The 22,196-nt window shown below is 39.6% G+C and overlaps 1 protein-coding gene across 1 annotated transcript in view; it reads left to right on the plus strand.

The window, feature by feature from the left end:
* Map3k5 (mitogen-activated protein kinase kinase kinase 5) overlaps positions 1 to 22,196 on the plus strand; it is a 188,618-nt gene that overhangs the window by 134,886 nt on the left and 31,536 nt on the right. The window contains exons 15-21 of the mRNA XM_090338059.1: positions 4,214 to 4,347; positions 6,958 to 7,085; positions 7,501 to 7,637; positions 11,395 to 11,500; positions 16,899 to 17,056; positions 19,827 to 20,004; positions 21,136 to 21,156. Coding sequence (XP_090194185.1) covers positions 4,214 to 4,347; positions 6,958 to 7,085; positions 7,501 to 7,637; positions 11,395 to 11,500; positions 16,899 to 17,056; positions 19,827 to 20,004; positions 21,136 to 21,156 — 862 coding nt within the window. The remainder of the gene's footprint in view (positions 1 to 4,213; positions 4,348 to 6,957; positions 7,086 to 7,500; positions 7,638 to 11,394; positions 11,501 to 16,898; positions 17,057 to 19,826; positions 20,005 to 21,135; positions 21,157 to 22,196) is intronic.

Raw genomic sequence — 22,196 nt, forward strand, 5'->3', positions numbered from 1 at the left:
CTTGCTCAAATCAGTTTGTGTGTGTGTGTGTGTGTGTGTGTGTGTGTGTGTGTGTGTGTGTGTGCGCACTGTTAGATATTTTAAGTATTTTTAACCTAAGTAATCTCCATCTACATTGGTGTTTCAAGTGAATCTCAACAACCCACTCAAAAAAGACGTACTGGCAATCTGGTATGTAGGAATTAATTATTCTGGGTGCTGGAATTCAATATAGAAGAAAAGAGAAAAAAAAGGCCCTGCTTTTCTTGAGGTCACAAGCTAATGTACAATATACATAAGCCACACATATAGAATGTAGTCCTCAGTCCTAAGGAGATAAGTAAAAATAAGGATAATACAAAAAATGGAATTAGTTGCAGTACAGCAGGGGTATGTGATTTTAGATAGGGAAAATAAAAAGGCTATTTAAGGAGGTAATAGATTTGAGATGTGACTTAAGAGGTAGAGCACTTGCTTAGCATTGATAAACACCCTTGCACTGTCAAAAACAAAAAAAGTTACTGGTGCCAGTGGCTCACCACTGAAATCTTAGGTACTCAGGAGGCTGAGATATGAGGATCACAGTTTGAAGCCAGACTGGAGCAAAAGAATCCCTATGAAAAACTCTTATCTACAATTGACCACTAAAAAGTTGGAAATAGAGTTGTGGCCCAACTAGTAAAGCATTAGTCTTGGTCCACAAAGCTTAGGGACAGCGCCCAGGCTCTGAGTTCAAGCCCCATGACTGAAAAAATAAATAAATAAGAATTTTTAAAAATAAAAAAGTTTTGTTTGGGGGCTGGGAGTTTGGCCTAGGGGTGGGTAGAGTGCTTGCCTAGCATGCATGAAGACCCAGGTTCAACTCCTCAGTTCCACATACATAGAAAAAAGCTGGAAGTGGTGCTAAGGCTCAAGTGGTAGAGCTCTAGCCTTGAGAAAGTCCAAGAACAGTGCTCAGGCCCTGAGCTCATGCTCAGGACTGGCAAAAAAAAAAAAAAAAAGAAAAGAAAAGAGGGGCCGGGAGTTTGGCCTACTGGTAGCGTGCTTGCCTAGCATGCACGAAGACCTGGGTTCGATTCCTCTGTACCAGATACATAGAAAAAAGCTGAAAATGGTGCTGAGGCTCAAGTGGTAGAGCTCTAGCCTTGAGAAGGTCCAAGGAAAGTGCTCAGGCCCTGAGCTTAAGCCCAGGAATGGCAAAAAAAAAAAAGAAGAAAAAAAGAAAAGAAAGTTTTATTTGATTAAAGATCTAAGATAGATCTGTTACACTGGATATAATTAATGTATTTGATACTCTGTTAATGTTTTGGGCATTTGCCAAAAAGGAAGCCTGACAGCCTGAAAAGTAATGAAGTCCCTCAAGGTGACAACTCATCCTGTACTAGAGCCCCAGAAGAAAGTAGCTCGGCTTTGATACAGTGAGTCTTTCACTGTAGGTCCCTTAGAAATGCAAGGATTGAGTGAATCATCACTCTCATATTTGGCCTTATCAATAATGCCTTCCCCTGCCAGTTCTCTTCCCAGCATCAGTGGGAAGTAGTTCTGGGCAAGCAATAATAAAGGGAGATTCTAGATGTATTCCCATCATTGCTTTGAAATGCAACTCGTATCTCCCTTAGCAACACACTGATTTCCTAACCTATTACTATAGAAATAGAATGTAAAATCATACCCTTTATTTTTAAATAAAAATCCATGTTGTCTTTTTCCTTTTTTGCTTCTATATAGAGGCTTCAGCTCACAGCCCTTACCTTCCTAGGTGCTTGGCCCCAGCTCTGTTCTGGTTTCTCTGGCCCTCACCTAGACAGTTTTCTCTCTGATTAAGCCAGACCAGACTGACTTAAGTTGAAAGAAGGATTCCCTTCAACTTTCTGTTATGTAGGTGTTATGCTCAGGCCAGTCTGGGCTGTGTTCCTCCTATTTATGACAGACATGCCCCCTTGTTCCCCGCTATTGTGTTTTCCATGTAGCTAGGATGAAAAGCACATACTGCTGTGCCTGAATGTTGGCTGAGATAGAATCTCTTGAAATTTTTCTTGCCTGTGTTAGCTTCAAATCATGATCCACCCAAATGTGCTTCTCAAGTAGTTAGGATTACAGACTTGCCCTGCCATGCTCAGCTTGATGTTTTCGTTTGTTTATTTGGTTGGTTTTTTTTTGCCAGTCCTGGGCCTAAAGCTCAGGGCCTGAACACTGTTCTTGGGCTTGCTCAAGGCTAGAACTCTACCACCTGAGTCACAGCACCACTTCTGACTATTTTTCTATGTATGTGTTACAGAGGAATCAAACCGAGGTCTTCATGCATGCTATGCAAGCATTCTACCAGTAGGCCAAACTCCCGGCCCCCCAAGAATAATGTTTTTGATGAACATAAAAATAGATGACTAGAGCCAGGCCAGTGGCTCATGCCTGTAATCGTAGCTACTCAGGATGCTGAGATCTGAGGATCACAATTTGAAGCCAGCTGTGAGAATCTTATCTCTATTTAGCCACTTAAAAATGGTGCTGTATGTTGGGGGCTGGTTCGATTCCCCAGTACCACATACATAGAAAAAAGCCAAAAGTGGTTCTGAGGCTCAAGTGGTAGAGCTCTAGCCTTGAGAAAAATCTAAGGACAATGCTCAGGCCCTGAGCTCAAACCCAGGACTGACAAAAAAAAAAAATGGTGCTGTGCCTCTGGTGGTAGAGTTCTAGCCTTGAGAACAAAGAGGCTCAAGGACTGAGTTCTAGCCCCATAACCAACAACCAAAAAAAAATCCATGGCTTGGTTAGGAGTGTCACTTAAGGACAATAACACTTGCCTGATATGCTCATAACCATGGGTTCCATCACCAGAACAAACAACAGCAACACAAATCTATGACCATTGTCTTCATCAATTATTCAGCAGTACCTAATGTCAAATTTGCTGGCTAATAAAATATAAGAAATAAAAAGATTTGAGTAACTCAGACCCTTCGATGAAGTGGATGTAACCATTCTTTGCCAATTTTATATTCTATCCAGTGGGAGGATCTTGTTCTTATGACATGTAGATTTTGCTGAGTTTTGGGAGACTTGGCTTGATCATTTGCTGGTCTAAAATACTACAGTTGCAATCTGAGATGAAGGGGGTGCCTTTTTGAAGTGTTTTCTATATTCTTTTCACTCGTACCTAATTTCTTTTATTTGGCCACTGTGTTTGACGCTGGGGTTCAGGGCAATAGATATATATCCCTTTGTATAACAAAGATCAAGTTTTTCAGATAAGTGGCATCACATATGTGCTAATCCTAACTATTTAGGAATATGAGTTCAGCCTTGCCTAGGCAACATCAGAAAGAAACTGAAGTTTTCATTTATTTATATTTTCAGCTTTGGGGATACTAGAAATAAAGTCAAAACAATCCTTGCCCCTTTTTGCCCCATCCTGGGCTTGATCTCAGAACCTGGGGGCACTGTCTCTGAGCTTCTTTTGCTCAAGCTAAAAACTCTACCATTTGAGTCACAGCACCACTTTTAGCTTTTTCTGAATAGTTTATTAGAAATAAGAGCCTCATGGGGTTTTTTTGTGTTGTTTTTTTCTTGGCCTGGGCTAACTTTGAACTGCAGTCCTCAGTTCTCAGCCTCCTGATTACAGGCCTGAGTCATCAGTGCCCAAAAATCCTTGATTTTTAAACAAGCAAGGATTACCCTAGCCCTTTCATTGTTTGCCTTGTCCTGCAGAGTGAGATGCTGAAATGGTCCCAGAGATGAGTGACAAGATGAAAATTAACTCCATGTGACTGGTACTGAGAGATGTTGATCTCAGTTGTCTGCATGTCTAGAATCAATGTACACCTAAACTAAAGTCACCAAAGAATTCGAGTTTTCCAGAAACACTTGTACAGATTCAACTAGGCATTTCCCAGTGTATCATAACATATGTATATATGAACATTCCATCTGCTTTATGTGGAGAGTTTTGGTTCTATTTCTCTTGTGAAAGCCTTTTGGTTGGTTGTAGAGCTTGAACTCAGGGGCCTGGGAGCTCTCCCTGAGCTTCTTTTGTTCAAGGCTAGCACACTATCATTTGAGCCATAGCACCACTATCTGCTTTTTCTGTTTATGTGGTACTGAGGAATCAAACCCAGGGTTTCATGCATGCTGGGCAGGCACTCTACCACTAAGCCACATTCCCCGCCCAAACAAAATAGTATATGAAATATCAAGTATAACTAGAGTTTAACTCTTTGTGTTTCTTTTCCTTCTGTAGTATGACTATGAATATGACGAGAATGGTGACCGGGTTGTGTTAGGAAAAGGCACGTATGGGATTGTCTATGCAGGTCGAGACTTGAGCAACCAGGTCAGGATTGCTATTAAGGAGATCCCTGAGAGAGACAGCAGGTACAGTAATTTCATAAAAGCCTGACAAAATCTGCTTTTGAAAGTACTTGAGACTGTTAGTAAAATTTTAGGAAAGACTCAGTGATAGTGCAATTAAATGAGATTCTCTGGAAACCTCATTGTATGATTTGAATCCATCTCAGGTTTATCCATTGCATTCTTTAGCAATTTGAGTAGGAATCTTGTCGTGGGGGGGCAGGGTGTGGGGTCTGGGAATGATCCAGGTAAGGACTTTCAAGAACTACAAGATCATAGCACTGGCTGCGAGAGCCCTTTCATTCATAATAAATTGGGTCAGTAGCTTATTTCAGATTATCTTAATTTCCTAAATCTATAGAACAAGCACCACTTTGTAACTAATGCACATAAAAGTAATCATTAACTATTGTCAATTTATTTTATTTCTACAGAAGAAGTAACTTACAAATGTCTTCATTACCTAATATATTACTGGAAATATTCCATTTTGATATTTCTTGTTCACCTCATCCAAAATGTTGTTGCTGTCTCTAACTGATATGCTATAAAACAGTCATTTTAATACCTGCTCTTTAATGGTCATAGAACAATTCTAAAGAAAACAAATTAGTACTATGTCTGAAGCAAAAGTTTTCTGTTGTTACTGTTGTCTGTTTTCTGAGTAGTAATAACACAGATTGTAAAAGCTCATTTGGGTTACATCAAGTCAGATTTTTATAAACTGCTAATTTCTTTAGCTTTAGCAAGGTTTCATAATAATATTACTGAATGCTAGAAATTCTAGTGTTTATTTTTGGCATCCAGAAAAGATCCACTGTGGTTATTTGGGTTTGTCATTGGAAAACCTGGACTTCTCCCAATATGTATGACTGAGCAAGCTGCACGTATCAGGTTTACATTTAATATGACTTAGTCATTAGAGATTTTTCCTTCTGTAGCCTCACTGTACACTTATATATAATACATTTATGTACACACATGTACACATATATTGTACATATATGTACATACACATTAGGGAATAGCATTGGGTGTGTTTATTACTGACACCCCACATATTTAGCTTGATTTTTTTTCTGCTCTGGGATCTGAACTCACAGTCTTATAATTGTTAGGCAGGTGCTCTACCCTTTGAGTTATGTCTCCCGCCCTTTGTGTTTCAGGTTACTTTTTCATCTAGTTAGGGTCCTGCATTTTACCAGGTCAGGCTTCAGTGGTGATCCTCCTACCCTATTGTCTGCCATGTACCTGGATGATAGACAGATGCCAGTACACTATACTTAGTTTGGAAAGAAAGAGTCTCAATAACTTTTTGCTCAGGGTGACCGGGAACACGATCCTCCAGATTTCCATCTGTCTGGTAACTAGGAGTACAGGTGTGAACCATTAAACCGTCCATATTTAGCTTATTAAATAAAATTATGAAAGGCTACTGATTTGGACTGAGTTCCTATTCATGGTCACAATAGATCAATCTAAAATGTAATCACTTATGCTTAAGTTTTATGTAACCAAACCAGACCTGACCTATACCTGAATCAGTAAGAGACAGTAAAGAGATAGCAGCCATATTTCCAAACATGTCAGTTTTTCAGAAGGAGCCTAGTCAGTATGAGAAGGAAATACCATCTGCTTTGGCCTTACGAGGGTGATTGCCTGATAATGACCAGTTCTTTTTTACACTGTGTTGTTTCCCTGTCTGCCCAAGCTGCCTAAGAATAACTGACTATTCTGCCATGTAAAACAATGCTACTGTCAATATGGACTAGAGGTTGTCTAATTCGTGAATCACCAATTAAATCTTCAGTCTGTTGAAATTCTGTTCTTTGACAAGCTATACAAAATCACAGAAGAGCTACATTGATTTAGGGATGTTCAGTTTACGAACTTTACATTCCTGTTATTCTGTTTCACAAGCACAGAACACTTTTCATCATTTGATGCTGTAGCATATTCTAATCACATGATTTTAAACTTTGTTTTACATCCAGTCCTTCACTATAGAGACTTATAGGGAATTAGAAAAAAATGAGATAATAGATTTGATATACTGTGTAGGTGAGGATTTTCAATCAGTTGGTTCAAAGAGAGTTGGGATATAAATTTTTTCTGTTTCTTCTTGAAGAGTTGATGGCTCTTTCAGGAGGTTCTTGAATGAACATTAACGTTACTGGGAATGTCTGTCTTCCTGGGCAAGAGCCTCCTGGAATAAGAGTCATGTCAATAAGGCCAGTGGAATAGGATGTCATGTTAGTATAAATGGCAAGCTCTGTGGTGACTTCTAATCTCCTGGACTCACATCTTAAGTCACCCACATCTAGTTTTGTGATCTTGAGCAAGTTAGCCATTCCCTCTGTGAATTAATTTTTTCTGATCTTTAAAATTAGCATCTAGTAGTACCTTCAAATTTACATAACAGAAATGAGTTAATATGGATATATAAGGGAACTTTCAACAATGACTGAGACCTTTCCCCTTATCCCACTGCAGCTGTAAACTCACAGAATTGGCCTAATGAAACATAAAGGTCATTTGATGTTATTTATGGATACATTTTCATTTGTACTGCTTAGGTTTATGCACTAAGGCCAGATTGCTGAATTATCTCATTGACATTTGCATGTGTTCCAGATACTCTCAGCCCTTGCATGAAGAAATAGCCTTGCATAAACACCTGAAGCACAAAAATATTGTCCAGTACCTGGGCTCTTTAAGTGAGAATGGCTTCATTAAGATCTTTATGGAGCAGGTCCCAGGAGGTAAGAGATGCTCTCTTTCTTTCAAAACTATAAAGTTCTTAGTCCTGGAAGAGGATTAAAATGAGTGAGATTTACTGAATTATAAGCCTTAATTTATCTATGCTGAAAGAGAAATGAGATATGGTACATTAGCTGAAAATTTGTTTGGAGAAAATAAATAAACGTTGGGACCAATTTAATATCCGTCATCATCCCTTGGATCAGAGTGAGCCATTAGCCTTTTACTTAGCCTGTGTCATTAAGGACCATCTTTAGAGGAAGGAGTAATATTTTTGTGTTTGAGCCTAAGAACTGGTACAATTGCTAGGCCACTGTAATGATCCTATGAATGTCACTTAAATTAGTGTCACATTTTCAGTATGCTTTAAAACATTCATTTGGAAAAGATTTTGTCTACCTTCTCGTTCTTTTACAGGAAGCCTTTCTGCCCTCCTTCGTTCCAAATGGGGCCCATTAAAAGACAATGAGCAAACAATTGGCTTTTATACAAAGCAAATCCTGGAAGGATTGAAATATCTCCATGATAATCAGATAGTGCACCGGGACATAAAGGTAGGTTGTACCATTATTCACCTTCAGAAGTTCTTACCTGGGTAATTGCTTGCAAAAATCTAACTTAGATCTTAGAAACAGTAGAAATAAGCCAGCTGCCAGTGGCTCACACCTGTAATCCTAGCTATTCAGGAGGCTGAGATCTGAGGATCATAGTTCAAAGCCAGCCAGGGCACAGACATTCCTGTGAGACTCTTATGGCCAGTTAACCACCAGAAAACCAGAAGTGGTACTGTGGCTCAAGTGGTAGAGCACTTGCCTTAAGCTGAACAGCTCAGAGATAGCGCCCAAAACCCAGAGTTCAATCCCCATCACAAAAAAAGAAACAAAAGAAATATAAAATTTCTTGCTACGCTCAACCAGTTTTTAATGTTTATCTCACCTGAGGCAGGACTAATTTCCTCATCCATATTAACCAAAAGAAGGTGCCTCGTTAGCACAGTAGGTAGCACGTCAGTCTCATATTAACCAAAAGAGTATGCTCACACACTATATAATATTTTCTTAGAGGTCTGTGGGATGAGTGCAGCAATACAATGAGTGCAGGGCATTGTCTCTGTTCCTGTAGTTAGCTTACAGGCTGGTTAGTCTTTGTGTCTGTGTGTCCTTACCTATAATGACGTCTTATAATTGTGTACAGTAATCAATGGATGAATCATGAAAAGAAGTAAATAAAATCCCCTTTCCTCCCAAGTACCTACTACTTTTATGCATTGAACTAAAAGTGTATATTTTTCTAAAGTAAAAGCATTACATTCTTTTAACAAGAAATTACAAGTTGAGTCAGTGGCTCAAGTGGTAGAGCACTTAACTACCAAGCATGAAGACCTGATTTCCAACTTCTGTACTGGGGAAAAAAAGGAACCAAAAATCATCCAGTCTAGTACAGTGAACTAGGTCTATAATAGCCTTAACACTTGGAAGATTGAAGTAGGGAGATTTCTAGTTTGAGGCCAGCCTGGGTTATATGGCAGGTACCAGGTCAGCCTGAGCTATACAGAGTAATACTGTTGAAAGAAAGGAAAGGAAAAGAGGGCTGGGAGTTTGGCCTAGTGGTTAAAGTGCTTGCCTAGCATGCACAAAGACCCGGGTTCGATTCCTCGGTACCACATACATACAAAAAAGCTGGACGTGGTGCTGGGGCTCAAGTGGTAGAGCTGTAGCCTTGAGAAAGTCCAAGGACAGTGCTCAGACCCTGAGCTCAAGCCCAGGACTGACAAAAAAAAAAAGGAAAGGAAAGGAAGAAAAGAAAAGAAAGGAGAGAGGGAGAGGGAAGAGAGAGAGAGAGAGAGAGAGAGAGAGAGAGAGAGAGAGAGAGAGAGAGAGAGAGAGAGAGAGAGAGAGAGAGAGGGAGAGGGAGAGAGAGAGAGAGAGAAAGGTAAGAAAATAAATCTTGGGGACTGGAATGTACCTCAGTGATGAAGTGTTTGTCAAGCAAGTTCAATGTCCTGGATTTGATCCCCAGTACAAAAAAAAAAAAACCCTAAGCAAAAGAAAGGTTGGCAAACACCAGATCTTCTATAAGAAGATACATTAGTTTTATAACCAAAACACAATGGGCTCACATTTTGGTGAGTACAAAACCAAAAGGCACAGCCAGGAGATTGGAGAGAAATGTATTACTTGCAGCAGGCAAAGAGAGTCATTTGCAGAAAAAAAGGAGTACTCTCCCATGGGAATTTTATTAAAGAAACTATGTAAACTCATACTGGAAAGTTCATAGTGCTGGACACATTCCTGAACATGCACAATTTAAAACATACATTTCTGAACTTGTTCAAAGCATGTTCAGTTCGTGTAGAAATCATTGCTTAGAAGGAAAAAGGACATATTTCTGGACATGCTCAGTTTGAGGTCATAGAGTACAAGTTCAAAAGATGATGGATAAAAATATTGCAGAACAGAAAACAGTGTAATGAGCAAAGTTTATTCTAGGTCACCTAGAAGAATGAGTCCTAATTGCTGGATGACCTTGGCTAGTTCCTTCTAAGTTTCTTCAAAGAGTTTTAACTGAAACAAAAATAACAATTTTAAAAGAACAGCAGCCTAAGGACATAGCTAGTAAATTAATTAGGAAACCTACAGAGTGGGAGAAGATCTTCACCAACCAAACAACGGACAAAGGCCTCATACCTAAAATATATCAACAACTCAAAAAATTGAATCACTCCAGAACTAATCTCCAAAGTATCAACCATCCCATTAAAAAATGGGCCAAAGACTTAAAGAGAGTCTTCTCTGAAGAAGAAACAAAAATGGCCCTATAGACACATGAAGAAATGCTCAACATCTCTGGTCATAAAAGAAATGCAAATCAAAACAACGCTAATATTCCACCTCACTCCAGTTAGAATGGCCAGGATCAGGAAAACGAATAATAACAGATGCTGGAGGGGATGTGGCCAGGAGGGATCACTACTACACTGTTGGTGGGAGTGCAAACTCGTTCAACCACTATGGAAAGCAGTATGGCAGTGCCTCAAAAGGCTAAACATAGAGCTCCCCTATGACCCAGCAATTCCACTACTTGGCATTTACCCAATCATCCAGAATCTAGGGCATACTAAATCCACTAGCACAACAATGTTCATTGCAGCATTATTCACCATAGCAAAGATATGGAACCAACCTAGATGTCCCTCAGTTGATGAGTGGATCAACAAGATGTGGTATTTATACACAATGGAATTCTATGCTGCTGTCAGAAAGAATGACATCACCCCATTTGTTAGGAAATGGAAAGACTTAGAAAAAATCATATTAAGTGAAGTAAGCCAGACTCAAAGGAACTTAGGCTCAATGGTTTCCCTCATTTGTCATAATCAGTAGAAACCTTGTGCTCTACTAGCAGAGATCTGCAATAGAGCAAAACCTTGATACATAAGGCCATATAGTATGAAGCTAATTGAAAGGACCTCCAGGATATTGAAACAAAAGCCATATAACGAATGATTGTTGTCCTTAATCTACTATGTTATCTCTCATCTCCTTTGCTGTCCCTTGGGTATCTCATATTGTTACAGTATCTCACTTTGTTATCTGATATATTGAATTTATTTGTATTTGGTTATTTGAAATTTGATAGGGAAGGGGGGAAAACCAAGACGGGGGGTAGGTGGGGGGTGGGGGGGAGGGTAATGGGTACCAAGACATGTGAAAGGGTATCAATGTATGTGAATTAATGCACCTACTATCTGGCAAATATCATCTAACCCTTTTATTAATTAAAATAAAAAATATTTTAAAAAAAGAACAGCAGCCTTCCCACCCTTAAATGTATAAATTTTCCACTGAAAGTGTTGTCTTGTTTAATAACTCACAATATTACTATATTCAGATCAATGTAAAGGCCAGTTATCTGTGATGTCTCTAAATATCCCAAGGAAAGAAAAAAGAATAACACAGAATAGGAAAGGAAATTATTGAGACGTTAGGCAATTCCTATGTTAGAGACACATAGGTACACAGGCCAGGCTACCTGTAAAGTGCAGTGAGCTGTCTTGTGGGAGCTTTGACCTTTCACACTGAGTAGCAGATGGTGAGTAACTAATCGCATATAGTCAAAAATGCTAACAAGAATTTTCTATTGATAAAAAGGGTTGTGAAGAACACAGAATGACATCCTTACTTGTTTTAAGGGCTCTTTTTAAAAAATGTTAATCAGACCTAATTCAACAGCAAACAGAATCCGCAAAAAAAAAACCCAACAAAACAAAAATGAAAAACCATTTTTGATCAAAGTCCTTTTTTTCCCTAGGGTGACAATGTATTGATTAATACCTATAGTGGTGTTCTCAAAATCTCTGACTTCGGGACATCAAAGAGACTTGCTGGCATAAACCCATGTACTGAAACTTTTACTGGTATGTTTTCTATGTTTTTCAATAATAATACTGATCTTACCTAATTAAAGAACTAAAAGCTAAGTTTGAACCTAAAAGATAACTGAGTCCTTGTTGTTAGACAAATGAATATGTTAAAAGCTGACTGAAAACAATGTGCATAATTTCATCTGAGGGCTTCTTGTGTTTATAGGACTTAGTCTCCTGATTCATACCAGTGAAGCTTAGTTTTAAATCTCAATTTGTTGTTTTCCATTTCCTATCCTTTCATCTCTCTGGGTTGGCCTGCACCACTCAACACTGGCAAGATTACTTTTCCCAGCCTAACCACTCTGATTCTTACTCATACTCATTCACTTCCCATCTGGACTCTCAATTACCTCTTTCCCTGTCTATTTTTTCCCTAGGATCTATTCCCCTGCTACAGAGTATAAATAACCATAGGATTTCAATTCAGAAGAAGGAAGTGACTCAGCCATTCAGAAAAGGGGTGGGGAAGAGAGCTTTCTTGAGGAATTAAGCAATACTGCATCTGAACTGCCTCTCGTACAAAGTCTCGGGAGGGTGCAGACAAAGTGATTTCCAAAAAGGTGCAAGTGGCCTAGGGTTCAGAGATGAGGGAGGATGGAGGAAGGATTGACTCTGATTAAGATTCATTCAACTCATAAATGGACATGTGAAAGTGAAAACCCTTTGAAAATAATGATTTTTAGAGAGGTAGAACACTTGAAAAATTAAGACAGTTTAACAAAATGAATACAAGGAAGTTGTCTTGACTAAAGAGAAGGAGGATGGAGAGTGGGAAACATAATTGTAATAGCCATTGTATACAGATGAAAATGGAACCAAAAGATAAGGAGACCAATGGTGTTTGGATAGATGGAATGAGGAGAGAAGGATGGAAGGAAGGACGTTGTTCAAGGTACATTTCACACATAAATGGATATGGTAAATTGAAACTCCCCTGTACAGCTTTTGGAAGATTATCATAGGAAGGAGAAAAGAAATCAATTATGTGAGACGAAAAGAAGAGATGAAAAGAGAGATGAATGACTACCAGTGGTTATACGGTGGGAGGAGGCAGACACATAGACTGCAAAACAGCTCTCCGCTTTACATTCTTACCCCTTCATTACAATGGGCATCATGAAGTATAAGTTTTCCTCTCCCCCCCTCTTCTAATTACTTTTATTGCTGTTGTTGTTGTTATGATTAATATGAGAAAAACATAATGAAGACATGACTAATCTTTGATTTAATATAAAGCCCATAGGGCCAGATTTCTGCATTTCTGGATTCAAACAGTAGGTGGAAGTACCCCTGTTTTGCAGATAGAAAAGAGAGATGGGGGAGAAGGAGGGAAGGAGGGAGGGGACAACGTTGCAGAGGTCTGGAGACCTTTTTACAAGGTGGAGCTGCTGGGGTTTTTTTGTTTTTGTTTTTGTTTTTTTGTTGGTTGGTTTTTTTTGTTGTTGTTGTTTTGGTTTTTTTTTTTTGCCAGTCCTGGGCCTTGAATTCAGGGCCTTGGCACTGTCCTTGGGATTTCTCAAAGCTAGAGCACTACCACTTGAGCCATAGCACCATTTCTAGCTTTTTTTTTCTATGTATGTGGTACCAAGGAATCAAACCTGGGTCTTCATGCATGCTAGGCAAGCACTCAATCACTAGGCCAAACTCCCGGCCCCAGAGCTGCTGGTTTTAACGTACCTACTGCTCTTTGTACCCTTGACCTCCAGTCTACCTTGTTTTTCCTCTTTGCTGAATACTTGTCCTTGTAGCCTGGGAGGCAGAAAGAGAGAAATTCCCTAAGTTTGCAGAAGATTTTCAGTCACAGAATTCCATATATTTAGAACACTTTTTTTTAATAAAATAAATTCCAGCCTACTGGTAGCTTTCAGTGTCTTTTATGTGACTTACAGTCTCTCAATTTGGCAAGAGACATTTAATTCCTGCCTACACTCTTAACTTCTGAGAGGAAAAGCCCTGCTTTCATTCACACACTAATGGAGGAAGAGAATGTTAATGCTAACATTAAAAATATTTTATGAACCCAAAAGAGTTGTAGGAAACCAGTCCACAGGACCCTTTACTTATCCCTCTCCTATTGGTCACCTCTAAGAATGCCCTTGACTTATGACCTTGGATCACCTTGATCTTCCAACACCCTAGGCCTCCTAGCACTAACTCAGTGCCCTGCTGGTCCTGTTCTTCCACACCTCGATGAATGTGGCTGGAAGACTGTGATTGTTTCACCTCTTGGTGATTGGGTGATTGATAGGATATTTACTGCCTCCCTGACTGCTAAGCGCCTTATTCACACTGGCATTCCTTCAACAACCCTAGCATTAGGTATCATTAGCTCATTTTTTGATGAGAAAATGAAGATTCAAAGAGTTTGAAATAATTTGCCCAAGGCCACAAAGCTAATTAGCAACAGAGCTGAGGTTTAAACTAGACTTGACATGCCAAACAGAACTCATTATCTTCTCCCCAAACCTGTTCACCCACTCTCTTCCCTGTCTCAGAGATGTCCACTCCAGACACATAGAGTTATCTCACTGGCAGCTTCTCTTACTTGCCAAGCCAATCGTCAGGGAGGCCCATTGGCTCCACCTACAAAACTGGTGGAAAACTAGATCTGCTTTCATTCTGTCCCTCTACCACTTCCTCACACTTGTTACTCAATCCTTCTCCCAACTATTCTCCTTTCTCCACTTGTGCCCCCTACCGTCTGTTTTTCAACACAGCAGCCCGGTGATCATTTTCAAAACATCACTCAAACCAGGCACAGGTACTGGTGGCTCATACTTGTAATAATCCTAGCTGCTGAGAAGATTGAGATCTGAGGATTATGCTTCAAAGCCAGAACAGACAGGAAACTCTGTGAGATTCTTATCTCCAATTAGCCAGCGAAAAGCTAAAGGTGGAAGTGTGGCTCAAGTGGTGGAATGCTAGCCTTGAGGAAGCCCTAAGTTGAAGCTTCAGTATTGGAGCTTCAGTCAAACCCTATCACTGAGAACCATCCATGACTTTCTAATTCTTTTAGAAAACAAATGCAGAGGTCCTTACAAAGTGCTGAACAAGACTCCATACCCCTTCCTACAGTTTGCTTCTTGCTTAACTTTGCACCTTCCTGCACTTCCTCTTGACACCAGCTAATGCTTCAGGGCCTTTGCGCATTTTTTTACCACTATGCAAACACAAAATGCTCTTCTCGCAGCTCCTAGTATGGCTTCAGCTCCTGATACCTTGACTCCAATGTCGCCTCCCCAGTGAGACCTGTCATGAACTCCCTACTTACCAGGGGAGGCTTCCTGAGCTCCTGGTCCCCTTTATCCTGCTCTACTTTTTCCCATGCGTATTGACATATGACTTTCTAACATACTATATAAGTTACTTATCCATTACCATAATACTTTATAATTTGTCTTCCACTGGAAAAAAAATGTAAGCACCCAGAATTTCTACTTACTTTACTCCTTTATTCTATATACCTAGAAGAATACTCAGTTGATGGCAGGCCTTATATAGAACTGTGAATACATGAAGTATTATAGCAAGGATACTGAGCTTTCAGGCCTTATGTAGAACTGTGAATACATGAAGTATTACAGCAAGGATACTGAGCTTTGTCCTGCCTCAGATAGCTGAGTGGCAAAAAAAAGAAATCTGAAATTTATATTGGGCTTTTGTTGTTTGGTAGTGATGGTGATGGTGGTGGTGCTAGCTGGTGGAGGTAGAGTATTAGTGTGTAGCACAGGCTGGCCTTGAACTCACTTCTGTTTAATCCTATCTACTTAGAATCTTATCTACTTAGATGGCACAGACAGGAGAATTGGAGTTCAAGGCATACTAGGGCAATAAAATAAAACAAAAGTGATCAAAACTTTAATAAATAAAGCTGGCTATGAGACTCCAGCTTAGAAATAAGGCATAGTGGCATATACTTGTTATCCCAGTTATAAGGGACAGCTTAAAATAGGTGGATCTTTGTCCAAATACACACTCAGACAAGAAGTGACACTTGCCCTCAAAAATAACTGCCATAAAAAAGAACTAGAGTCATGGCTCAGTGGTAGAGCATTTCCCTGAGGTTAAAACACCAGTACTGAAGAGATAAAATAAAAAGCTGAGTATAAGGGCTGGGAGTGTAGCCTAATGGTACAGTACTTGCCTCGCATACACAATGCCTGGGTTTGATTCCACAGTACCACATAAACAGAAAAGGCTAGAAGTGGTGCTGTGGCTCAAGTGGTAGAGTGCTAGTGTTGAGAAAGCTCAAGGGCAGTGTTCAGGAACTGTGTTTAAGCCCTGGACTGGCAAAAAAAAAAGCTGGCTATAATAGGATTCACATGTGATCTCTGTCTTAGCTACTGGGAAGGGGGGGATGAGAATCACAATTTGAGTTCACCCCAGGCAAAGTTACCAAGACTCTATCTCAAAAAAAATAATAATAACTGCAAATGAAGATGTAGGGGAAGGCAGAGCATGACTCAAGTGACAGAGATTGGCCTGGCAAACTTGAGGGACCCTCAGTTCAATATCACAAAAAAGACACAAAAATTGTGCAATTAATGGGATACCATGTTGGGTTCATTACATGCAACTGTTGTATAAAGTCCAAAGCAGAGTAAGTATGTCATTTCTTTGTGATGAAAAATACTGAAATCCCCACTTCTAGATTTTTTTGAACATGATCATTAGCTATTCCCACCTACTATAGAGCAGAATTAACATCTCCTAGCTCACCATCAATTAGTAACCACCCTCTCCTCCAGCTCCCTCGCTTCTCCTCTCCCCCACTTCTGGTAGCCGGTATTCTTGTCCCAACTTCTGTGAGATCAGCCTTTTAAGACTCCACATGGATAAGATATGAGGGATTCATCTTTGTGCCTGGCTTGTTTCACTTACTGTAATAGTCTCTAAAATGAAAACAGAAGAGCCATGTACTCAATTCAGTATTTGAGAACTATACATCTAAAACAATGAATGAATGAACTAGATTTTCCTGGGAAAGGTTACACATATGCAACTGTATTATTTATATATTGCAGAACTGAATGCAGCAGATACACTACTATATTCTTAGTCATTTCCAGAAGACAAATGGTTAAAGATTTCTAAGAGATCCCAGTGGAGTGGTACACATCTATATACTCCCCTATTTAAGGACTAAAGAAAACTCGTTATAACTAGATAATATTAGTGATTTTTGTCACTGATAGGACCCATTATAAAAGTGGCTATTTTCATTTTAAAACAGAGAAAAAAAATTGAACTTCAAAGGCAGTGAGTGAGGTACCAGGATCCAAATCATGTTTTTACTGTTATCTTATTTATGTAGAAAAAAAGAAACAATTCTTAGCTTATCCATCTGTTTCCTCTTTTTGAAGTGGAATTGTGTTTGAATCGTTTCCAGGTACCCTTCAGTACATGGCACCAGAGATCATTGATAAAGGCCCACGAGGCTATGGGAAGGCGGCGGACATTTGGTCTTTAGGCTGCACCATCATCGAAATGGCCACAGGAAAACCACCGTTCTATGAACTGGGAGAGCCACAAGCAGCCATGTTCAAGGTCACATTTTCTTCTATCTTTTTTCTTTGTGTGTGTGTGTGTACCCACGCGTGCGTGTGCGTGCGTGCGTGCGTGCGTGCGTGCGTGTGTGTGTGTGTGTTGGTACTAGGGTGTGAACTTGAAGCCTGAACTTTTTGCTCAAGACTAAAGCTTGACCACTTGAGCCACAGTTCTACTTTTGGCTGATTGGGTGCTTAATTGGAGATAAAAATCTCACAGACGTTCCTGCTGTGCTGACTTCGAACCATGATACTCTGATCTCAGCCTCCTTTTACTGGCTAGGCTTTCTTCTGTTTTAAAATGAAGGCAAGCCAAGAATGTAACCTATTGGTAGAGTGCTTGCCTAGCATGCACAAAGCCCTGGGATTGAATCTTGGGTACCAAATACACAGAAAAAGCTAGAAGAAGTGCTGTGGCTCAAGTGTAGAGCACTGGCTTTCAGAAAGCCCAAGGGTAGTGCCCAAGCCCTGAGTTCAAGCCCCAGGACTGACAAAAACAAAAAACAAAACAAAACAAAAATAACAAGGAGATAAAGGATCCTTAGACATATATACATTCACATGCTTTTATAGAAAAGAATCTCAGGGAATCAGAAGCTGAAAGCACATCCAAATTAAAGATTATTCACACACACACACATACATGCACACACACAACTCAGTGCCCATGTCTCAATGGTGGACCTGTCTCTGCTTTAGTTTTCTCAGTTCTGAAGTGAGATTCTGGATAATTTTCATCGACTACTCAATATCCCAGAATAAATAGGAAAGATGACTTAAGCTCTTTTGGGAAACCATATGAATGTTTTTCCACATAGGGCAATCTAAGATGTATTTGTGCTCTTAATATCTAGAAATTCAATCAAATTCATATTTCCCTCTATTTCTTGACCATATACATTTGAAGAGTCAATTTTTAAAAAGAGCATAATTGCTATTTTAAAAAGATCAACCATTTTCATGTTCATTGTAACCTGTTCATTTGCTTATTAGCAACTCTTTAGGGAGCAGGAAGCAGCCCTCCCCCCCCTCCAAACATAGGAGGCACTGACATGGAAATAAACATGAGAGAGCTCAGCTGCCACTATTTGAACACCTGAACAGTAGATGCAGTGACCTGACTCTGCCCTGGCCAGCAGGCAGTTTTCCATGGTCACTGTTTCCCAGGAAGCAAAGCCCACCCACATGGCACCTTCTATTCTTGGCCAGTCCTTCCAGTTTTCACCATTCTCAGATTTCACTCTGAAATGCTGTTCTGTTATTAATACTGCAGTGAGTATTACTGATATACCTATGTATGCTATAGGGCAAGCTAAGCTGTGCACAGAAGTGACACTGACTCTAAGAGATGGTATCAGGTATACTCTGGCAATGGTTAAATGTAGGCTGAATTGAAACTCTTCCGAATCCTGGCTTTAACATGGTCAAGATATTTGAGACTGAGAAAATTACCACCTCAGCTTCCTTGTCTACAAAGTAAGATAAAAATAATACCTAAGGACTTGCCTAGCAAATGTGAGCCCTATGTTCAGTGCCTAGTATCTCTTTCACGCATGTGCGCGCGCGCATACACACACACACACACACACACACACACACACACTAATACTTATCTAAACAGTTTTTGAGGAGTTTTATATATGCAAAGCACTTAGAATAATATCTGACACATAGTAAAGCTGCATAATTATTATAAATGTTATTGTTTATATAAGAATAGATATAAGCTATAGAACAATAGAAATATTTATTTAGCGCGTTTTCTCTTTGTTAAATATGTGAAAACATCATTAGATTTTTTTTAGAATAATAGCAAGGGGAAGTAAATTCTAAATGTGATAGAAAATAATATGTATTTGATCTTAATGTACTTTTCTTTTTTAGTGGTACTGACATTTGAACTTAGGATTTCATGCTTGCTAGGCAGGCACTCTACTACATGAGTCCTATCTTCAGCCCTTTTTGCTCTAGTTATTTTTTAGATAGGATGACACTTTTTTGCCCAGGACAAAGTAGACCTTCATCCTTCTACTTATTCTTTCTGCCATAATTGTGTTGACTGGTACACACCCCCCTGCTCACTTGTTGGTTGAGATTGGGTCTTTTGGACTTCCCTTCACTTCCCATAGACTGGCCTTGAAGCATAACCCTCTCTATCTCTACCTTCCAAGTAGCTAGAAGTATAGACGTGAGCTACTGCCTAGCTAAAACTCTTCATGTAGGTGACTTCAAATGGGGGAAACATTCACAAATTATATACTAGGGAAATTAACATAGGCTTTAATCCAATCAAATCAAGGTTCAAATCTTAGATCTATCTTTCCATAACCATATAACCTTAATTCTTCTGAGCCTTAGTTTGCTCACTGGGTTGTTGGGAGGCTTGCAGAAGATTCATATATAGAAAGACTCTACCACTGTATCTTCACATCACTATTCTGAGCAACTCAACGGTCTCACCTACAAACATCTTTGTGGAGTGACAACCTTTGAGTATATTCTAAGTTTAGAGAACCTTCATATTAACAGAGTATTGCATAGTATTTTGCAATGCTGTCTTCTGGCTTAAGCTAATTGTTCTTTCTGTGCCTATGGTAGAGTTACAGTAGCACTCTGGAAAAGGCACTGCATAAGCTACAAATTACCCTCTGCCTCACATGGAGATGTTCCTGCATGGTACATGATGAGGAATAAAGAACATACATTGGTCTTGGAGCTCATGTGATAAAATGGCCATTTGGAAAATACGTTGTGTTCTCTTTGTGCCTTAGGTGGGGATGTTTAAAGTTCACCCTGAAATCCCAGAGTCCATGTCTGCAGAGGCTAAGGCATTCATATTGAAATGTTTTGAACCAGACCCTGACAAGAGAGCCTGTGCTAATGACTTGCTTATTGACGAGTTCTTAAAAGTTTCCAGCAAAAAGAAAAAGACACAGCCCAAACTCTCAGGTATGTGGTTGCATGAAAAGGATCTGGTCAAAAGGACTATACTCTTAGGGGAGGAAACTAAGGCACAATACCCATGTGTCTCTGATCATATAAAATTTATTGAAATGAACTCCAGGAAATGTAAACAAGTGGTTGTTTGCTTTGTTGGGATTTTTGTTTTCTTTCTGTCTTATTTACTTGTTTATCTGTCTTTGGGAGAGTAAGGTATGGGGTACAGAAATGGAGGGATAAAGGGGCAAAAGCACAGCAGTGGTACTCACTAGGCACTATATTGGAAATGAACTACACAACTTATGAGTGGGGGTGGGATGGAAAAACTGGGAGAGAGCAAGGGAAAAAAAAGAAATGTACAAGAAATGTCCAAAAAGAAATGTACTCTTTTCCTGACTTATGAAATTATGACCCTCTATACATCATATTTATAATCACTATTTTTAAGGATATGTGTCAGAGTCTCTAAATTCTAAGTTTTAACATGAAAGAGTTTTCTAGAAGTAGACTAAATCTGTTTCTAGAACACTGGCACACTGTTCTCCTGCATGTGGTGCCAGTATCAAGGAACCATATCAATTACCATTAGTTTCACACATGCTAGGTCCTCATTCATAATGGTGTTCCATCCCACAGTTGATAATTAATACAGCAACACCTGGAACATTCTAGCATTGTGAATGTGAAGGTAAACGTGTGAAAAGGTGAAATGAGCTAAAACCACTCTGAGCTGAAACCTCAAATTACCATGAATGGCTACAGGGCTTTCCAGAACTGTTCAACTTCCAAGCCATCTCAGGATCCTTATCGTTGTCTGTAGTAGGAAACACCTGATCTCCCTCAGATAATATCTTTCTGAATGATCACCAAAGAAAAAAGAAAGTTGCCATCTATGACAAAAACAAAAGTATAAAAATTTAAGTAAATTACCTCTTTACAACGATTTACATAACTCATTCCAGAAAAAAGAAAACGAGTAAAGGACCAGTTTATTTTGACATTTAGGATGTTTCTATTAGGTGAGAATGAGCAGATTGAATATTTGGAAAGCCCCTACTTCAAGTATCAACTGTTTGATGATTTCTGCTTAACAACAAAGCAACATGTGCTTCATCCTACTGTTTGCTTTTCTTCCCACAGCTCTTTCTACGGGATCAAATGGTGAGTTTGCTTTTTTACCTTTTGTCCGTTGAGCCGAGGACTGGAATATGGTATGATAAATACCCAGCCTCATTGTTGCCCATTATGTGCATGGAAGCTTCTGAGTACTAAGAATGTGTATAGCTATGAACCTAGCTGGCCTCACTATTTAGAAACCCTTCACCTTCTCTTCTATGAGGAAGGTTTTCTATTGTTTCCCTCTACGTGCAAAAGAGTACTGTTGTTTTTGCAGTATTCAATTTGAAGTCCATGCCCTCTAATCTAGAAGCCAGCTGACCACCTAATGGTGGCTATTGTAGAAAGTCAGCATCAGGCACCTTCCTCAGTCATCTGTAGGATAGTATCTTTCTCAAATGGGTCAAGAAAGCTGTATTTGTTTCTCGAGGTGGCTTTTGCAGCTCATAACCAGACAGGTAGATTTGCTCTGGGAAGTTCAGCCAAAGCATTTTAAAGAATAATAAAGAAGCTTTTGTGGTTTGGGATTCTTTTACTAAGTTAGATGAGTCGTTGATGGAAGTGGGGTGGGGTAGGGGAGGAGTCTAATACTTATTGTGTGTGTGTTCCATGGTCCAAAGGGAGGAGGTACAGGCCTTTGTATGCTTTTCAGTTTTTCAGATGCCCAAGTCTGTCAACCCATAGTTGAGGCCCATTTCTTGGGGTCTCTTGGGCACCATCTCTCTAGTTCTCCTCCTGCTGTTATGAATTGTTTGATGAAGGGGCTCTAAGAAAGGCAAGATATCTCCCTCCACCATTCCCTGCTTCCTCCCCTCATATGCTGGGCTGTGGAGTCAGTGAGTCACTACATTTTTTACTAATTAAGTTCTCCAGTGTTCCTCAGCCTTCTGAGAAATCTGCTGTGGCACATGGAAGTTGCTTCTCCTTTTTTGGAGCCACCTTCTAGATATATCACCTGTGACACCTTACTTATTTTAGCTGTCACTCAAGTGTCACTCTCTGCCTGTACCACCACCTACTTCACAGAGTTTCTGTGTTCCCTTCCATGTGGCATAGATTTTATTCCCAAGAAACAAGTTCTTTTT

The sequence above is a fragment of the Megascapheus bottae genome, chromosome 8, assembly GCF_031878675.1.
Source record: "Megascapheus bottae isolate mThoBot1 chromosome 8, mThoBot2.hap1, whole genome shotgun sequence".
Lineage (NCBI taxonomy): Eukaryota > Metazoa > Chordata > Mammalia > Rodentia > Geomyidae > Megascapheus > Megascapheus bottae.